Genomic DNA, 18,686 nt, shown 5'->3' with positions numbered 1-18,686 from the left:
TTAGATTTTTGTACGCTGCAAAATGCCTCGCACACAGTAAGCGCCCAATAAGCACTTGTTGAACGACACAGAATAAATCAGATTCACCCAGTTCCGCCCCGGCAGCGAGGTCGGCCTTCGGCAGGACGACAGAATCCACTGCTATTAAATTCTTCTGTAAGAGTTAATGACCCTCCCAGCCTACTTGACATCTCTCCCGCAAGAGAAGTGCAAAGGCAGGGAAGGAAGCGAGAGCAGTATTTGCGAACACACACTCTTTCGGTGGTAGATGCACAGACTGATTTCTAGCCTCGGTTCACCACAAGGATGTGGAAATACCGCCGCGCTCGGTGTGGGGCGGGCGGAGGGGGCGGCGTGCTGGCATTTCGGCTGAGGCGTATTTAATTCCGTGGGCAAGGCCTGCCCACCCGGCACGCCCAAGGGCTCTGGGTCTGCGGGTGACACCGGCCGCAGAAGGTGACTGCGGCTCAAGGCGGTGCCCGTGGGGTCCCCGCCGGCGCAGGGGCAGGCCGGCCCGGGGAATCCAGGCGCCCCGCGCCGGGTGCCTGCGGTCCCGAGCTCCGCGCCGCTCGCCGTTCCCCACCGTCCACGCACCCGCCCCCGCCGCGCTCCGGTGGGCGCCGCGCTCGGCCGGCCCGGGCCTCCCGGAGCCGCCGGGGCGCGGGCGCCGCGAGGCGCGGAAGATGGCGGCGCGGCCGGGCCCGGGGCGGCCGCGAGGGGCCGCGGCGCTCTGCGCTCGTCTGGGCCGGCGCGGCTAGAGCGGCGCCTGGGCCGGGGCTGCGCGGCCTCCTCCCCGCCCGCCGCCGCCGCCGCCGCCGCCGCCGCCGCGCCCCGCCCCGCGCGCCCGCCCGCCCCTCCCCGGGCCGCGGCCGTGCCCCGCGTCGCGCTCCCCCGGGATGGCCCGCGCGCCTCGGCGCTGCCTCTCGGAGCACACGGCGGAACCGCGGCGGCGGCCGCGCTCGGGGGGCGCCCGGCTGCGGCTGCGGCTGCGGCGGCGGCGCGGCCAGTGAGGGGCCGCCTCGGGCCGAGCGGGTGCCGCCAACATGTCGGATACCAAGGTAAAAGTTGCCGTCCGGGTCCGGCCCCTGAACCGACGAGGTGAGGAGCTTTCCGCTCGTTTTCGTTTGTGGTCGGGCCGAGGGCGGGGGCAACTTTGGAAACTGCGGGGCCGCGGGGCTGGCGGGGCCCGAGCGAAGCCGGCGCCCGCACCGGCCGCGCGGACCCGGCGCGCCGGTTCCGGGCTCCCGGCTCTGCCGCCTCCGGGGAGAGCCCGGCGCGGCGCGGCGCGCCGAGGCGGGCTGCGGGCACGGATGCTGGACTTTGCAGCGTTCGTTTTCCCTTTTGCTTTCAGAACTGGAACTGAACACCAAGTGCGTGGTGGAGATGGAAGGGAATCAAACGGTCCTGCACCCTCCTCCTTCTAACACCAAACAGGGAGAAAGGTAAAGCGGGTACCGAGAGGGCGGGCAGGAGGATCCCGCCCCGGCGTCTCCTGCAAGTTTGAGCCAGGAAAATGGGAGTGCTCTTTCCTATTGTTAAGAGGACGGCTTCAAGTTTGTCGCACGCTCCTGTCTGAAGCTGTTGCAAGTCCAAGTTCCTCTCTCTCCTCCCTCTGTCTCCCCCTCTTGTCTCCTCCCCCCTTGTCCCCTCCCATCTAGAGCGGCATCAGGCAGGGCACCCCGGGCAGAGCCAGGACCAGTCCGCTGTGTCCCCGGCCGGCTTCGAGGCACCCGGAGAGTGAGAGTGGGACCAGATGGGACCCTAGAAATGATTAATGCAACGCCCACATTTTACAGATGAGAAAACTGAGGCCTGAGGCGGGCAAGTGACCACCCCAAGGCTTGGTTCGTGGAACCCAGTGCCCTTGGTTCTTTCCACCACAGTACTGTTTGCTTTATTTGGCAGAATTGTTGATGAACTTTGTGTGTTAAAATGAAGGGGGGGGGGAACACTCCCACAATAAAGCAAAACGTTTGGTACGAAGCAGGCTCAGGCCTAGACCATTTAAAATCTATTTTTTTGTTGGTGCTGGGTTGAGATAAAGCCTGCCTGTAATGCCCGAATTTTGATTTTCAAGGGAACAAAAGTACTGACCAGAGCCGAGTAGGCATGGGGTGGGGATGTTTAAGAGGGGGCTGCATTTACTAGATGGCAACATATTTGCATTTGAAAAGTGGTAACTGTTGGATCCTTATTAATTCTGCTCTATTCCACGCAGCAGTATGGGAAAATGCCCTAAAATAATTTGAATATTTGGCATTTTTCTGGTAAGCCCCTAAGAAGAAAACGGTTGGAATTCGTTCAGTATAGCAATGCAGTAGCTTGTAAAAATAGGAAAGAGAAACCGGCGAGATTTGACAAAATTAATTCCTCTGAGACATGAGTTCATTTTTCTAAAAGTCACCTGTTGATTGATGTGATACAATTGAGTGATTTTTTTTGCTCTTCAGAGATTTTTTTCACTGAAGAGAGACCCTGAAGTAGGTTTGTTACTTTATTGCTAAAGGAAGCAACTGCCTTCATTCTGTCATCGTGTGGTGCTCAGGCATAGTTTTGCTAAACTTGGGGGGAGAAATTATCAGGAGGTAAGATTGAGTATTCTTTCCTTTTTTGCTGAGGCTAGAGTTTTTATCCAGTGTACAAACATTCTGCTTCCTATAGCAGATTGTTAGGGTGATTGTAAATAACTAAGTTGTATTTAAAATGTGTTAAATACTTTTCAGTAATGGATGTATTCTTGGATAATATTTTTAGGTACATTTACAATATTTATAGTATTTTAGATAATTTATAGCAATGTCGTTGTATATTTCATGGTAACAGTAAGTAAAAACTCATTGAGTTAATTAAAATATTTACATATTAAGTTAGAGGCCCGCATCGTCAACATTTTTTTCCCTCCAAACTGAATATTTTTATATTGTTTCAGAAAAAAATTCTGCCAGCTCAGATTCTTCAAAGCAGTCTAGGAAACAGGTAGAATGTTAAATTCTCTTATGTCGCGGTGGCCTCTGTTTTCCTTGCTGGTTTGGCACCTGCTCCTTGTCACTCTTAACCATAAGGAGTGCTACTGTTAGCTACTGTTTGATGAAATGAAGCTTTGTCATTTGTGGATAGAAACAGATTTTATTTTGTGGAATTTGGATAGGAATTATAACTGTAGACAGTTGGTTAGAAATGCTAAATAATCAGCTGATCATTTTTAAGGCCACCACTGCAGTTACTAATCAGAATCTTTTAAGTAATGATTTGAAGGGTGACATGGGGATTTATCCATCTGTTTGTATCCCCTTATCTGGAGCTATAAGAATAGCATTGAAACATGGGTGTGCTCTTGTTCTGTCCTCCTGACAGATAACGATTCTTTGAGTAGTGGATGGGCCCTTTCTTTGCGAATCTGCATGGGTACCTGTCATTGAGTTTATAGACAAACTGGGAGGAGTCAACATAGCAGTGATGCTTGCAGGCTAGGATTACTGTCTTTGCAAGGATGGAGACACCAGTGCATTTTGATTTTCATTATGCAGCTTGGTCTCATATTTCTCCACCGGGTTTTTCCTTAAAGCAACAGTACATTTAAAAATAGAAACAGTTCCTCCCTTGGGTTCTGCGTTGATTAATTGCGGCAATGCTTCATGTTATGCTTGTAATTCATTTCTATCATTTGTTTAGGGATAGAGAACAGGGCAAAGGGAGACTATTATTTTCCTTACCTAGAAGTCCAAGATTTGAAGTGTAAGAAGTCTTTAAATTAATATTGGAAAAACTGTGTCAAATTGAGAATGACTGTTTTTCTGAAAATTGCAAGAAACTGCTAATATACTAACCATGATTGGAATTTTAAGTTGGTGGGTGAAAAGTTTTCAGTCCTACTAGCAAGAGTGCATTGGTTTCCAGGAAAAGAAACAGATAGGCTTAGCCTTCATAATTTTCCCCCTTTATGGAAGCAAAGCCAAGACTGCATGTTAAGGACTAGAAGATCACAGGGCTTCTCAGGTTAAAGATATTTGTTTTGGTCCTGAAATTCTAAGAGGTCTAGGTTGATTGCTGATGTGTATACCAATGGTCATTCTGAAACATAAAGATATATATGAATTTGTTTCTTGAAATACCTTTTCATCAGTCTGCGGGAGACATTTATGAAGTTCAGATCATGTGGGTACCATGCTTGGCATGGGGAGGCAAAGATCACTGTGGACCCCGTTCCTATGCCAGAAGCTCTCACCTTTGAGAGATGTGGGAAGAGAAAGGAAAAAATAGTTGAAGCACAATGTGGTGGATTAGGTAGATTGTACTTTTGCCATTACATATACCATTTCATTTGGAAATGACCTGCTTCCTCTTCTGTCTTTTCTTCCTCTCCTTGAGGCTGGGAGCTCCAGGAAGGCAGGTCCTTCCTCCTACTTACCTTTGTGTCCCATGCGCTGGAACAGCACCTGGCACATAGCAGGCCCTCTACACTGGGATGGTTCACAGTGTGATGGGGGCTGTGGGTGTGACGCAGGGTCCTGGCATCCTGCAAAGACAGGTGGCATCTGTGCTGGTCGTGTGGGTGCTAAGAGTACAGGTTCGCTTTTTTAAGATCCGGAGAAAGTCCTTTGGCAAAGAAAGCGAAAGTATACCTGCTGCAAATTACTTCTGGGTGATTATGTGTGCATGCGTGCGTGCAGGATGTGGAACAGGATGCAGAAGCCAGGCGATTCAGGAAGGGGGAAGAGAACCCCTCGTTTGCTAAAATAGGTAATAGTTTAAAAATGAAAGCTTAAACAGATGTACGGTACAGAGTGTCCCTCTCATCCCTGCTGTCATCTCTGCTCTTCCCACCCCCTCACCTTTCCAAAAGGAAGGTAACTGCAGTCATTAATTTCTCATGTGTGTTTTCAAATACACACAAAGTGCATGTTATTTATGTATATGTCCACAAATGTCTTTTCTGTCCTTCAATACCAGTATATTAAGGTTCATTTCTTTGTGTGTATGTATCTATGTATCTATGTCTGATACTATGTGTATCTATGTGGTTTTAAAAATATACGTGAGTGGCTTATGACTCTGATCTTTATAAGTTTTACAAAGGAAAGCTTTATCATGAGGAGAGTATAATGGAACTTGCTTTCTGCAGAAATTTTTGTTCTTATTTTCAATTACTTGAAAGTAAGGGAATCGTAGGGTAAGCATCCAAAGCAATGTGTGTATATAACCTAAGTTAAAGGAAATGTGAGAAATTCTTCCTCGGAAATTAGTGTGTTTGGCATTTTGTCACCCAGCAATGATGTGGAAACTAAATAAACATAGGGAAAAAAACATCAGGTTTTCACATCACTAAAATTTTGTTGTAAAAATGCGTCTTTCTCATATTTGAATGTAAGAACTAAGGTTGAAAAAGAAAGGTAGAGAGGGGAAATTCTCATAGACTCCCAGGATTAGAACTCAGGATTAGGTGGACAGCCATCATTTGCTTGAATCCGGTCTTGATTTCATGGTTCTATGAGATGCACAGTGCAGTGAAACATCGATTAATTAGTAGGTCTATTTTACCAAGTTGTTCTTGCAGTGGACTTTTCACATCAAAGCTCAATTGTATCTTTTAAAAAGATTGCTTCCTTAGATACTCTAAAATGTTTTTTGCATAGGTAACAGCATGGCAGAATTAAAAAAGGAGGGGGGCTGGTCGTTGTCCAGCCAAGCCTAACAAACTCATTATTTTTTATTTCCCCCACCTTCATTTTGTCTTTATCCATATAATATAAATATTTGTGATGACAGTTTTGTTTTGCTTTTCTCCCATTGGTGTTTTGTCATGCAACATAGTTTGCACAATTAATAATTTAAATAATTGAGTAGTCTGTTGAGTTTCATAATTTTTAACCATATTTCTATATTTTTGGACCTTTAGGTTGTTTCTGATAATTATAAATAACTGAGAGCATCTTCATGCAACTTGTAAAAAATCATTTGCTAATTGAAAGGCATTTCTTCTCAAGCGAGCTTGCTAATACAAAAATACATCTTTGAAATTGCGTGACTACAGGAACTATTCTCTTACATTATAATAGAGTTGAAAGTTGATAATTTTATGATTTAAGTGTGAGCTAGGTCATGGAAGAACTGACGTTGTATGCGCTATAACAAGACCAGGGATTCTCTCGCTTGAGTGCGCATCAGAGTCATTTGGAATCGTTTGGGGAGCCCCACCCCAAAAGCTTCTGATCCAGTACCTTGGCTTGAGAAAGTATTTCTAACAAGTGCCCAGGTGATACTGATGCTGTTAGCTCAGGATGAGGCTTTGAGAATCACTGCTCTAGAGTAGCACCATCCAATAATAGCATTTTCTGTGATCATGGAAATGTCTTATGCATCTGCTGTCCAGTATGGTAACCACTAGCCATACATGTTGATCGAGCACTTGAAATGTGGTCAGTGCAACCAAAGAACTGAATTTTAAATTTTACTTAATTTTCATTAATTTAAATTTAAACAGCTACATGTGGCAGGTGGCTACCGTATTGGACAGAACAGATCTGGACTTGATTCTTTACCTTTGTTGCATGTTAGAATCACCTAGGGTGCTTTAAAAATAGATGCCTGGGTCCTTCCCCGAGTTTCTGGCTTAATTGGGCTGTACTGCACCTTAGGCATTGGGCGTTTTAAACGCTTCCCACGTGTCCCAGTTACTGTTGTTTTTAACGGATCACTCCCAAAGTTGGTGGTCTGAAACCACCATCTGCTCCTGGATTCTGTGGGTCAGAGATTCAGACGGAGTAGATATGACTTGTCTCCACCATCCCTGGGGTCGCATCTGTAAAGACTAGAAATCTGAGGGCAGAGTCATCTGAAGGCTTGACCGGGTTGACTGTCCAAGGTGGTTAACTCACATGGTTGGCAGTTGATTTTCATGTGTAGCCAAGGTTGAAAAGCCCTGGCCTAGTTCAATAAGTCAGGTTTTAAAGCCGAGTTTCACAACTTGTCCTTTGGTTTATTTTGAGTGTGATCATGTATGCAAATTCTCATAACCATTAACTTTCTCAAAATTAGTGTCTTGAAAGCCTCATAAAGTCAGCCTAAATATTTACCTCATTAAGGCAACTTATGGAACTTAAACAGGGTCTTCCTGTGCCAAGGGTATGTATTATTAAGAAAGTTAAACCTTACAATGCTAAATAACTTCTCTCTCATTTAAAAAAAAAAAGCCTCCTGGTCTCTAGCCAGGTGGATTTAATCAGAATACCTCTTACTTACTTTTACTAGAATTATAGCAGGGGTTGCGAAGAAATTACCTCAGTTATCTGCATGTAGGGTATTTGTCCCTTCACCTGACCCCTTCACCTGACTTCTCGAGAAACACAGGTTTTTCAGCTTTCTAATGGTGCATGGACCACAGTTCCCTGCGTCAGGTCCTGTACCTATGTGGTGATCCCAGCCTCAGCTCCTGTATTACTGCAGAGCCCTGGGGACCCCATTTCTGTGGAGGATCAGGATGGCGTGATGACTGGATGTGAAGTCTGGGTGATGCCTGGTTCTGCCACTGACATGGTGTGTCTCCTTGAGCTAGCCGTCAATCCTTTTCGGTCCGAGTTTCTTCATCTGTCAAACTGAGGGCTGAACTAGGTAATCTGTAAGATTTTTTTAAGCTGTAAAATTCAGATTTATCCCAACTAACATGTCAAATAGAGTAAGAAGGTAACATTTATAGGGGCTGAAATGGGTTGCATTGTAATTTACTTCTTGTCAGCATGTTCAGAAAACTCGGGAGGACAGGGTGACTGCTCTTGGGAGGCTCTGTTTGCCTGCAGTAGCTGATGGGAGAATTGGAGGCGGCAAGTGAAATAAGACAGCCACCAGCTCCAGATACCCGAAGTCCTTACCAGCTGGCTGAGGAGCCTGGGCTCCTTACAGACATTCTGCGAGCCCCTGTCTCAGCTAGGACAGCAGCTTTTACGTGTGCCTACAGGGCACTGTAAGTCTTCTGATTTAGACCTTTCCATTAGTTTTTATCTTGTACAGTTGTGCTCTTTTGGGGAACCAGTGATTTTTAAGCTCTTCTTGTAGGCAAACAGCTGTTTTATGTGATAAGTATGTGTACTTAGGGGTGGAGAAATGACATTTCCAGAGCTGTCAGCCTGAAGTTCCCTTGGGCGGCTCGTTGTTTCTGAGGGTTCCGTTCTACCAAAATTGTGACTAATCCCCAGTATTTCTTTTCTTTGCTTGTGAGATGAACTCTGGAGAGAGAAAGACAGGGGTGTGTGTGTCTGTGTGTCTGTGTGTCTGTGTGTGTTTCCCTTCTGGTTTGTGTCCTCTTACCCATTCTTTTGAAAAAAGAGTGGAGTTATTGATTCCGGCTGGCCCTTCGGAGTCTGGTCTGTAGGTGTGATGAGCTTTGCTGCTGTTAGAAGAGGTGTGAGGAAAGCATCTGCGTGCAGTTCCCTTGAGGGAAGAAGTTCAGAGCCTTGTTTTTTTTTTTTTGTTTGTTTTTGTTTTCTTTTTAAAGACAGGGAACAGGAAGGAAGGCTTGGAGGAAAGGGAAGCTTTACCCTTTGCTGTTGGCTCTTTGTGTTGTCTTGAAGAGACACTCCCTACCACCGTGAATGACCACAGCTATTCGTGAGTCTCAAGCTGGGAGCCTCAGGGGAAAATCAGAAAGGGCAAACCATGGCGAACTGCTCAGGCATTCTGTTGCAAGTACTGAGTAGATTTATCCCATGTTTTGGAAGGGCCACGTCCAGTAAACCCTCATGTAGTTTGTTGAACAGATTAACAAGCCTTTAAGAGTACTTACATTTTATAGTTTAATAAAACAAGCCCTCAGAGATTGATGCTTTGTGTGCCCACCTATTTGTAACACCAACTCAATAGAGAATGTGTTAGGATGTGTAGCTGAACTTGTAACTGCTCTTTTTAAAATTGGATAACAGACTGTTAGGGTTTTTTGTTTTGCTTTGCCTTTTGTTCTTGATCCTTAACGACTTCTATTTATATAGTTAATTAAAGTGTAGTATTCACTGTACAAATTGTAACAGGGGATGGTTACATTATTACTCTGAGAAAGATCCTTAAAATTACTCCTTTCAAGGGTAATGTTTTGAGTAAGGAGGGAGGAGTGTGGTAGGGAAAGCTTATCAAGATACTGGTGTTAAATTTGAGCAGCCTTATCCAGTTTTAAACATCTGCTTTTTTGATCTAGAGTTACTGTAACAAATAGGTAACGTTAGCATGGTAATATAACCAAGTTTTTGTTTTGTTTTGTTTTGTTTTGTTTTGTTTTGAAGCCTTAAAGTATTGCTGGCTTTGTTAGTTAGAATAGTATTCCCACTCTGGGATGACAGCTTAGTCTGCGTTTTTGTGATGAATTATGCAGTGGAAATAATTTCCCCTAATTTTTTTCTTTTTAAATATTGAACAGAGAATCCTCCTTATCTGTGTGTAATTGAATTTTTGAATGGCAGGGTACATCTTTGCTTTTGTAGTTTGATACATTGAAATAACCTTACCCATCTATTTAAAAGTTAGCCTAAATAAAGTTTAAATTTTCATAAGTATGTAAATTACCTTGTATTTGGGCCAGAGCTTTTACTCTCAAGGAGAGGAAATCTTTTATTTGCCTTTTGCATGTTTCTGTGGCTATCAGTTGGGTGGAAATAACTAATTTGTAAAACACTATCAAGTAGTGTCACTGAATGGTGTGGTCCAGAGCCACTGAGGGAACTTGGGAGGCAAACTGCTTATATTTGAAACTGACTCTGCAACGTACAAGCTGTGAAATGCCAGGCAGGTCCCCTTACTCTCTGTGCCAGAGTTCCTCATCAGTAAAATGAGAACAATGAAAGACCTTACAGGGATTTTGAGGATTAGTGTTACCTGAAAAGCTGGGTACACCTCTTCGTGGGTGTTGAGCCAAAAGACACAGCCAAGGAGAGAGCAGCAGAAGGAAGGATTTATTACTTGCAGCAAGTAAGGAGAACACGGGGGATCTTTCCCAAAGCAGTGGCTCCCCAACAGCAGAATTGGGGAAGTTTTAAGGGTACATGTATACCTGTGAAGGGCCTTGTATGGTGTATGCATATTCATGAAGGGGCTTGAGCAGAGGAGAATTCAGCATAAAATTGGGGCACAGGTCAACAGAGTCCAAACTTTAGTTGATGAAAGTCAGAAGTCAGCTTCATTATTCCCGCCTCCACATGGACAAGGGCTTTAGTTCCTGCAGAACTCAAAGATATGTATCAGATTGTTATTTACATCCCTTGAGGAGGTGCTAGGACTCTGTATTATGGCTGCACTATGTTTTTGAGTGCTTTTCCTTTGTGCCAGCATTCCCTCACTTCCCTTAAGACCAATAGTTACCAAGACCTGTTCAAGGGGAAGCATTGTGGCTAAGCTTTGATCACAAAATGGCTTAGGCCAAAAATGGCTTCTCTTCTGTCAAAGAAACCATGCCTGATTCTCTTTCTCCGGGGACCCCCTACCCTACCTGCTTACATCAGCAGGGTTCCTGGCACAGAGCATACGTGAAACATTGACAGTTTAATGGGGGACACTTAAAGCTCGTTGACCTAGGCTTTCTCATTCCAAGTTTTATAAATGAAGTTTTTTTTTAAACACCTAAAAAGAGCAACTGAAAAAGGAAGTCTCAAAATTCTTGCTTTTAATTGTTACAGATTTTCTGATTATTTTTTATTTAAATGTGGACGCTTCATGCAGTATGTGTTTGAAGGACCACCTTTGCTACGTTAAGTTGGGCATTTGCCACGTCTCAGCTACAGACCACAGGAGCCCTGCTCTGTGGAGATAGATGTGGTGAATTTTGTTGAATGGGAAATTCCTTCTGTAACAGGTGTTCCCCAGTCTGGTCATTTGGCAGTCACTCATTTGGGTGAAGAATACATTGAACAGTGAGATGTTCTTGACAAAATTTTGGCTTGTTTTTAAAAGTGTGTTTGGGAAGAATGGGGGGCTGGCGATGGGAGGGTGCACCAGAGTCCTGGAATAAGATCTGAAGCGGGGAACCTCAGTGCAAATTGCCTGCCCTGGAGGTTCACCCATTGCCAAACTATCTGAATAACAAGAGAGACTGTTTGGAGACCTGCTCTGGGCTGTAGGGATGGGACTTTAGCCCCAGTCGGGGAACTTCAGTTCTGGGTTCCAGGGAGGGGGTGCTGGTCCTTTGTTACCTTAGACGCAGTACGTTCTCACTAAGTGTCTGTGGTACTCTATTGTTTATTAATTGGATATATGGTTACTATATAAGAACCAGGCTTTAGTTCGCATAGGGGATTTGTAGATGCTCCGCACTCCCTAGTCATTCCATCTTCTGAGGCAGTGAGCATCTGAAGCTACTGAAACATTGTGTTGAGTAACACTGGGTTTCTGTGCTTTTTTTTTTTCTCCCTTCCTGAGGAAACTGATTTTATTATCCCAATCCCCAGGCTGGTGACTCCTGTTCCGGGGTTTACCACACTGGAGACATGGACTCAGGGCCTCTCTATTTAAAATTCAAAATCGAGAAATAGTTTTACTTATATATCTGGTTCTCTGGCACCCCTTAAGTGAATGTATTTTATCCTGAACTCTCTTATTTGGGTATCAGTTTATTGGTAATCTTTTGGTTTTTGGTGGTCTTTCACTGACACACTAAAATTCAGAAAATGTATTTAGGCTACTTCATAGAAACATTCGAGTTCTTTTGAATTTACTAGTCATTTTCTTAAAAGTCATTTAAAAAAAATACAGACTTGCAAACCTAAATGTATGCATATTTGTGGGGTTTTTGTTTTTTTTTTAAGGAAGAGATGTACACCCTCAGAAATTTTGGTCAGGTTATCCAATTTCTTGTGTTCAGAAATAAACAGAAACTAAAGAGGAAGATAATGAAAAGTTTTCATGTGCTAAATACGTTGTACATTTACACAAACGAGCATCATGTGTGTTTTGCTTTTCTCCTTTTTCCCTCTGCATGTGGAACATTTCAGCCAGCATTCCCGGCCTGTGGCTTTGTACGGGATGGGGGCGAAAATACAGCCGTGTTTCTCCCATTGGCCTCACCCTGCTCTCAGCTGTGCTCCCTGAGGTCGCCCAGGCTCTCAGAGTTCATGCTGCTCCCCCTTGTCCCACGCCTGGAAGCGAAGAGCATGATGGGACGGTGGGGAGGGAGAGGGATTAAAGGAATTGAATCAGCCTGGGTCCTGGCTTTCCAGGCCCTCCCCAAAGCCGCTTTGGTGATCTGGAGTCAGCATTAGGCCAAGGTGGGGGAGACAAGGTCAGGCTCCGTGTGTGCACCCTATTCCGTAGCTGGAATGTTTTAAAGTGTCTGAGGTATGTGTTAGATATCTTCCATTTTAAATTGAAAAGATAAAGCCTTTGACTTGATAGTCAGCTTTCAAGACTGAACAGCTGTTACTCAGCATGTATTAGATCCTGTCGGAAAGTTTCATTCCAGATAGGACTCTGAATGCCGAGGAACATTTTAATTTCAGAATTCCAAAAAGAGGTGATCTAATGACAATATGAAAGTGAATAGATTTCAGGTCAGTTACGTGCTTATAGCAATTTGCCTGCTTCAGTTACCAGGTGTTTATTTGTTCTTGATCAGTTTTCATGCCGTCTTTGACTTAAGTGTCTGGATCCTGGATACCCTGGCTCTGGGCGTTAGTGACAGGGGACTCCTCTCTGTGCCTTTTATTTAGTAAATTCTTTATACGAACGTCACTGATAAGCCCTGGTGAGCAGAAATAAGCTATAGCCATTTAAAAGCCTTGAATCCACTCCCCTGATCATTCTGGTGCCCTTCCTCCATCCATGTGGCCAAAACCTGTGGCCCTGAATGAAGACAGAAAGAAGTGTTGCAGAAGGCCAGCTTGTTCACATGTGTTTGCCTGCATGGGCTGCTGTGAACATGCAAGCAGGTTGGTTAATGATCTGCTTTTGAGTTGGATGAGTAGGAGGAATGTATTTATGGGGGGACTGAAAACTCTTGTTAGAAACTGAACATGTAGAAACTTAACCAAACCAAAGCTACCTCTTCTGGCATCTCCTCTGCCTTTGTGTCATCAGGCCTTTGGGTGGAACGAGGTAGATGCAGAGCACTCTTACTTTTTGTAGTGTCTGTGATGCAGGATGCTTGCTGGCCAGAGCCCTGCGGTCCTGTGCCTGAGGCCTCCCTCTGCACTGCTCGCTCCTGAGCTGTTCTGGGTCGTTAAGGCAGAGTGGGCTCCCCTTTACTGAGTGAGGTGGAGTTGAGAGAAGCTGTAGTTCAGAAACTGATGTGCATTTTGGGGCGTATACATTGGGAAAAAATAACACCACTCACGTTCATGGTTTTCTGAAAAGCTGCCTTTCATGAAAGCTCTTCAGTTGCTTGTGGCTTCTCACTTGCAGAACATGGCCCTTTAATAAAGACTCCTGATTTTACAGCAGGGTATTACATCAGCACACGCAGCCACCTGACGCTGGAGCCCTGACTGTGAATATCCCTGCGTGAAAATTGTTAGCGGGGGCAGAAGCCCTGGCCTGTCTGGTGCCACCTGCTCTTGGGGCTGCTGTGTGGAGGCCAGTCAGATGGAAACTGCCCGATGTCTCACATCCTCTGACCAGGGCAGCAGGCAGATGCTAATAGGGCTCCGCGCTGCTTTATATAGCTTAGCGAATGATCTTCGGGGTATGTCCTCTTCCAAACTTGAAGCACTTGTTTCTCATCTGGAGCAGGCTGCAGCCTTAGCATTGGACTGGACTTTTGAGAGGCAGCTTGGCACTTTATATTTTAGTAAACTTTCCCATCTACTTTGTCACTGTTGGCAGTTGGGAAGCTCTATGGCCGGTGAAGAGGAGAGAGAGCACGTATAGGAATCCTGCGGGTACCGTAGCCAAGTTCACCATCCACTTGCCACCTCCGCCCCACAGGTCAGCTGACCCCCTTGGGAGGGCGGGACAGCTGGCCAGGCACGCTCCAAGGAGGCTGTCCCAGGGTCTTGCCACATGACTCAGGAACCGCAGGTCTGTGAAGGGCTATTCCAGGCTTCTGGTCCTTCTCCGCTAGTTTCTAGAGTGTTTTGCAGGTTTGAGGCACAGCTTACTGCGAACATGTGCTAGCTTGTGTGTGTGCTTATTTGTTAATTTATTTTGTTTACAAGCAGAACAGTATTTGCAAAGTGCCTTGTGTTCAGTTACTGACGGTTATTAGACCTCTGTGAGTTCTGTCATGGAGTGCTGGGTAAAGGTTTCCAGATATGTGAGTGGAAGGTAATAACCAGGTCCATCACTCTGAAGCATTTGTGCAAATGTCTTACTGCTCCTTTTAGATCTAAGCATGGGGCAGAACCCTGGTCTTCAATAAGAAGACCTTCAATAAGGTCTTCTGTGTCTTCCCTGTTCCTTTTCCGCAACAGCTGGCTCCTGCCTTGTACCCGGTAGGTACCCTCTAAATGTCGGTGGTCGGGTACCATGAAAGATCCGGATATGCGTTTTACTAGAAGAGCTGTGCCTGGTATGGGGGTCTCTGGCTGGAGTGTTTGTGTTTGATCCTTGGGCTGTTCTGTCACGTCCCTTGTGGTTCTGCCACCTCTAGTCCGGGCCCTATGAGACCGTTCAAGTTTGCATTTGATTATTACGTAGAAACAGGCTCTGTGCTGTTGCACACAACTTTTTTGGATAACACCAGTACAAGTGTGGCCCTTGATGCTTACTGACTTTGACTCCACTGCCTGGGGCTGACACCCTGAGGCCATAGCTGACAGCACCACTTATGTAAGCATAGGTTGATTCAGCCAAGGACTTTGACAAAGTGCCCGTGGTTAATGTCTGCTGCACAGCCTGTTTGGAGCCTCAGCAGCGAGTTCTGTCCAGGTGACTAGCAGGAGAGAATCCTGTCCTTAGTGAAGTCATGAGGGTGCGTTTATTTCAGTTCCTGTAGTACTAGAGCTGTTGCCTGCCCTGGAGGTTGTGTGGTCCCAGACTTGGGTGGGTCAAGGGATGGAGGGACAGTCTGACTGAGAGGGAGGGAGGATACTGGGGGCTTGCCCGTGCTCCTTCCTCCAGCTTCGCCTGGAGTTCAGTGCCTGTTGACCTGGGTTGGTTCCCTGAGTGGCGGGGGCTGCTGGCCCACCTACTCTTCCTTCTCTTGGTGGGTGAGGGCACTTCTCATCCTTTGGTTCCTAGGCAATATCCTGGGTTGATAGTGCATCTTCTGCTCGTCCTTGAGACAGTGTTTTAGTAGTTGTTTTAACTCTGAAGCACACATATCAAATGATGCTCCTGAGATTGTCACTCCCCCAGGGGTTCCTTGAGGGTGGTGGGCAGTTTGTAGCATCTTGTCCAAGAATGCACGTTGGGATGGGAATCATGTGAGAGTGGTGCTCTACAAGGAAGCTTTGAGTCTGCTTTTACTTCTATTTTTAAGCCATTGCAGACATTGCTGTCTTTATTGAGACTGTACAGACTTGATTAAATCAGCCGCCCAGACTTTATTTGGCAAGCACTCTATCAACAAGTTACTTTTGATACATCTCGTAATGATTCCCAAACATTCACTAGGAATAGTCCCATGGCTGAGCCTTGGTGGTTGATAGATCAGAGCAGAAAGGCAGAAGGCCCATTGGCAGGCAGGACTGAGAGGCAGGGCAGCTTATTGGGAGTTGTTGCCAACAGCAGTCTGTATGCTGAGGTGTTCCTCGACTCTGGACGTAACCAGGCATCCAGGTTGCTGGAACCTGCAGGCTTCCAGCAAGGCTTTGGAAATCGGACAGTTTTCTCTGCCTGAGGCAGGTTTAGCTTTCCAGTTCCTGAGCAGTTGAGTGTGAGGAGGGCTCCTGCTGTCTTTCCTTCTTCACAGCACTTTTAAAATGACAGAGTAACAAACAAAACGATTCTACTTTTATTATTATTTTTTTAACCCAGGTGTCTGTGGGGCTGACTTTTTAGGAGCTCACAGCTAACGTCTGCATAGCTGAGGGCTTCCAAATGCAGGGGAAAAGAGGCATATATTCTTCCTTCTCTTTTTGAAATCTCAAATAACTTTTTAATATAATTTTTTTCTAATGATAAAAATGGTGCCACATGGACTGTTAAACAACTTAGAAAATATAGGATATTAGGGAGATGTAAAATAAAATTTACTCATCATCCTATTGATTTTTTGATGCGTTTCCCTCTTTCCGTGCATGATATTTTATAATGCTGAGTGGAGCACTTATTTCATAAGGTTATGAAAACACAGCAGTTGCATCCTGCCTCTAGGCTGTAACACTGTCTAGAATTTTAGAAATACCAAGTGCAGCTAAGCGTTGGCCCGAGTCCTAGTTCTCATTGACACTTTTGTGTGTGTGTTGCTTTACCTTTAAGACATCTCTTCATCAAAGTTTCCCCCTCCTCAGACTACTTTTTCCCCAAAAAAGTGCTCGTCCCTAAAGGGAATAGAACGTCTACTTAGCCAAGTGTGACCTGCAGATTATTTAGAATTTCCCCTCCCTTGTTGACAAGCAACATTAGCAGCGCTGGCTCTGGAGTCCTGGCTCCCTGGGGGTAAATCTCAACACCTGTACTTACTACCTGAGTGATCTTGAGCAAGCTGCTTAACCTCACTGAGCCTTAATTTCCAACTTTGTTTTAAAGAGATAAAGCACTTGCAGTAATTCCTAGCACATGGTAAGTAATAAGTTTTAGCCATTTTTATTAGTGCGTTGTTATTAATGCAGTAGGAAGAACCATAAGACAGAGGGATGATACTGAAATAGTATGAGGAATAATGATGATAAGAACAAAAACACTTTTAAATAATTTCTCAAAGTTCTTTGACGGGAGGTGCAGTCAAGTCTGTGCTTGATCTGTGTTGAAACAGTCAAACATTGTACCATATTTGGATTAGATCCAGTTTTTATTCAAACCCTCCTTTTTTTGGTAAATGCTCAAATTGTCACATCTTGACAATTTGAATTTAAGAATCTTCTGAATTGTGTTCTTTCAGCTACTCCTCAGACTTCTGAAAGTGTACTTGCTCATGGGCAAAAATATGTTCCAGAATCTTAAATACTTACTCTGTCAAGCTATAAAAAAATTTAGTGGAAAAGAACATTAGAGACAAATTCCAGTGGGTGCACCAGGTCATTTCTCATAAGTATTAAAGTTGCTATGTTAGGTCACTTAAGAGATGGAATTAAAAATACACACATACATACAGATTATTTTTGTAAGCTGACATTGATAATTTTAATTTTAACCTTACCTTTATCATACCACTTACCTATTGAAAGTTTTTAGCTCCAGTGTTATACTTTCTAATTTGATGAGCTTGTGATTATTCCTTAATCTAAAATTATGCATAAGGTAATGTGTTATTTATCAGCACAAATATAGATTTAAAATGAAACCACAAGGTCGATATCAACCCTGATAATAAAGCTACTGAATAGGTAACAAGATTTAGCTTCAAAGATGTCGTCAGTGGCTGCGCTCTGAAAATGTCACACTAATGAAGCATAGTTAAATTACTTTGTTTTGAGTCACTTATAATAATTTTTTCCCCCTTCCTGCTTCTAAAAAAAGAATGGAACTTTTGACTCAGTAAAAGCCATGTGAAATTTTGTAAGGCCCAGGCAACTGGTTTCTGTGTCCAAATGGAGTTTCTCTTAATAATAGCTGAAATATTGGCCAATGAAATGGTCTTTAGCAGATTTGAATCAAATAGAACAAAACCGTTATGCTCTCCCACCGATGATTTTTAATACTTGAATACTATTCTCAGATAATCATGTTTTAAATGTTTGTATGTCTAGCCTTGGTGGAAATATTTCTTTGCCACCTAATTAAATTTGTAGACAAACAACATCTAGAAATTAAACATGACCAAAACTAAGAACTATTAGAGAAAATTAATCTAGCCTTTTCAGTTGGGACATCTGAGTTTCCTTTGATTTTTTTTTTTAATATATATACATTTCAGAATTATCAAAACATCTATCTGGGATAAAATCAAGCCAACTTTGAGTATCTACAGATGGCAATCACCTAACCCCATGAAAAATTTGCTGGGTTAGTATTATTTTTGTCCAGTATATGTTATTACAAAACAAAACAAAAAAAACAAACAAATCTTAAACTTCTGGGTTTCTCTTCAAGAAAGCAGCTACAGTGTATGCTCAGTTTGACAACTTTCCACTTATATTTTCCTCCATGTAACAGTGACATTTTCTGCTGTTTTAATGAATTTGGTTTACTTGCACTTTATCTAATGATGGGGTCCAGAACTTACTTATTGCTCTTTGCTTTTTCTACATTTGAGGGCAATAGGGAAACAGGTACAGTTTCCTGATGTCAACTTTAGAGAACCACGGACAAGACTTGTTACACCACTCTTTAAGGCCAGTGAATGCTCATAGCTTCAAAAAAGTAGGAAAGTTGACTTATTTGCATATATTTTCACTTTGTCTACCATTTCTCAAATGTGTTGGATGAGAATTAGTGAGGTGGCTACAATATGAGCAGCTAAAAGAGAAGGAGGAGAGTTAATGGAGCTGTTTTACTCTAAACTGAATGATTAGTTCCTGAATAATATTCTTTACAATCAACTTTATTGAGGTATTAATTTACCTGCAATAAAATGCACCCATTTAAAGTGTATACTTCCTTGCGTTTTAATAGCTACATACATCTGTGTAAACACCACCATTAAGATGCAGACATTTCCATCACCCAGATAGTTCTCT

The 18,686-nt window shown here is 44.1% G+C and overlaps 1 protein-coding gene across 1 annotated transcript in view; it reads left to right on the top strand.

Moving 5' to 3' along the window:
* Window positions 1-946: 946 nt before the first annotated feature.
* KIF13A (kinesin family member 13A) overlaps window positions 947-18,686 on the top strand; it is a 172,616-nt gene continuing 154,876 nt past the window's right edge. The window contains 2 exon segments of the mRNA XM_031435159.2: window positions 947-1,098; window positions 1,352-1,442. Coding sequence (XP_031291019.2) covers window positions 1,044-1,098; window positions 1,352-1,442 — 146 coding nt within the window. The 5' untranslated portion in view covers window positions 947-1,043.

This window comes from Camelus dromedarius, chromosome 19 (genome assembly GCF_036321535.1).
Source record: "Camelus dromedarius isolate mCamDro1 chromosome 19, mCamDro1.pat, whole genome shotgun sequence".
Taxonomy (NCBI): Eukaryota; Metazoa; Chordata; class Mammalia; order Artiodactyla; family Camelidae; genus Camelus; species Camelus dromedarius.
Note: the sequence above shows the minus strand (reverse complement) of the source record. Positions and strands in the feature narration are given on the sequence as shown.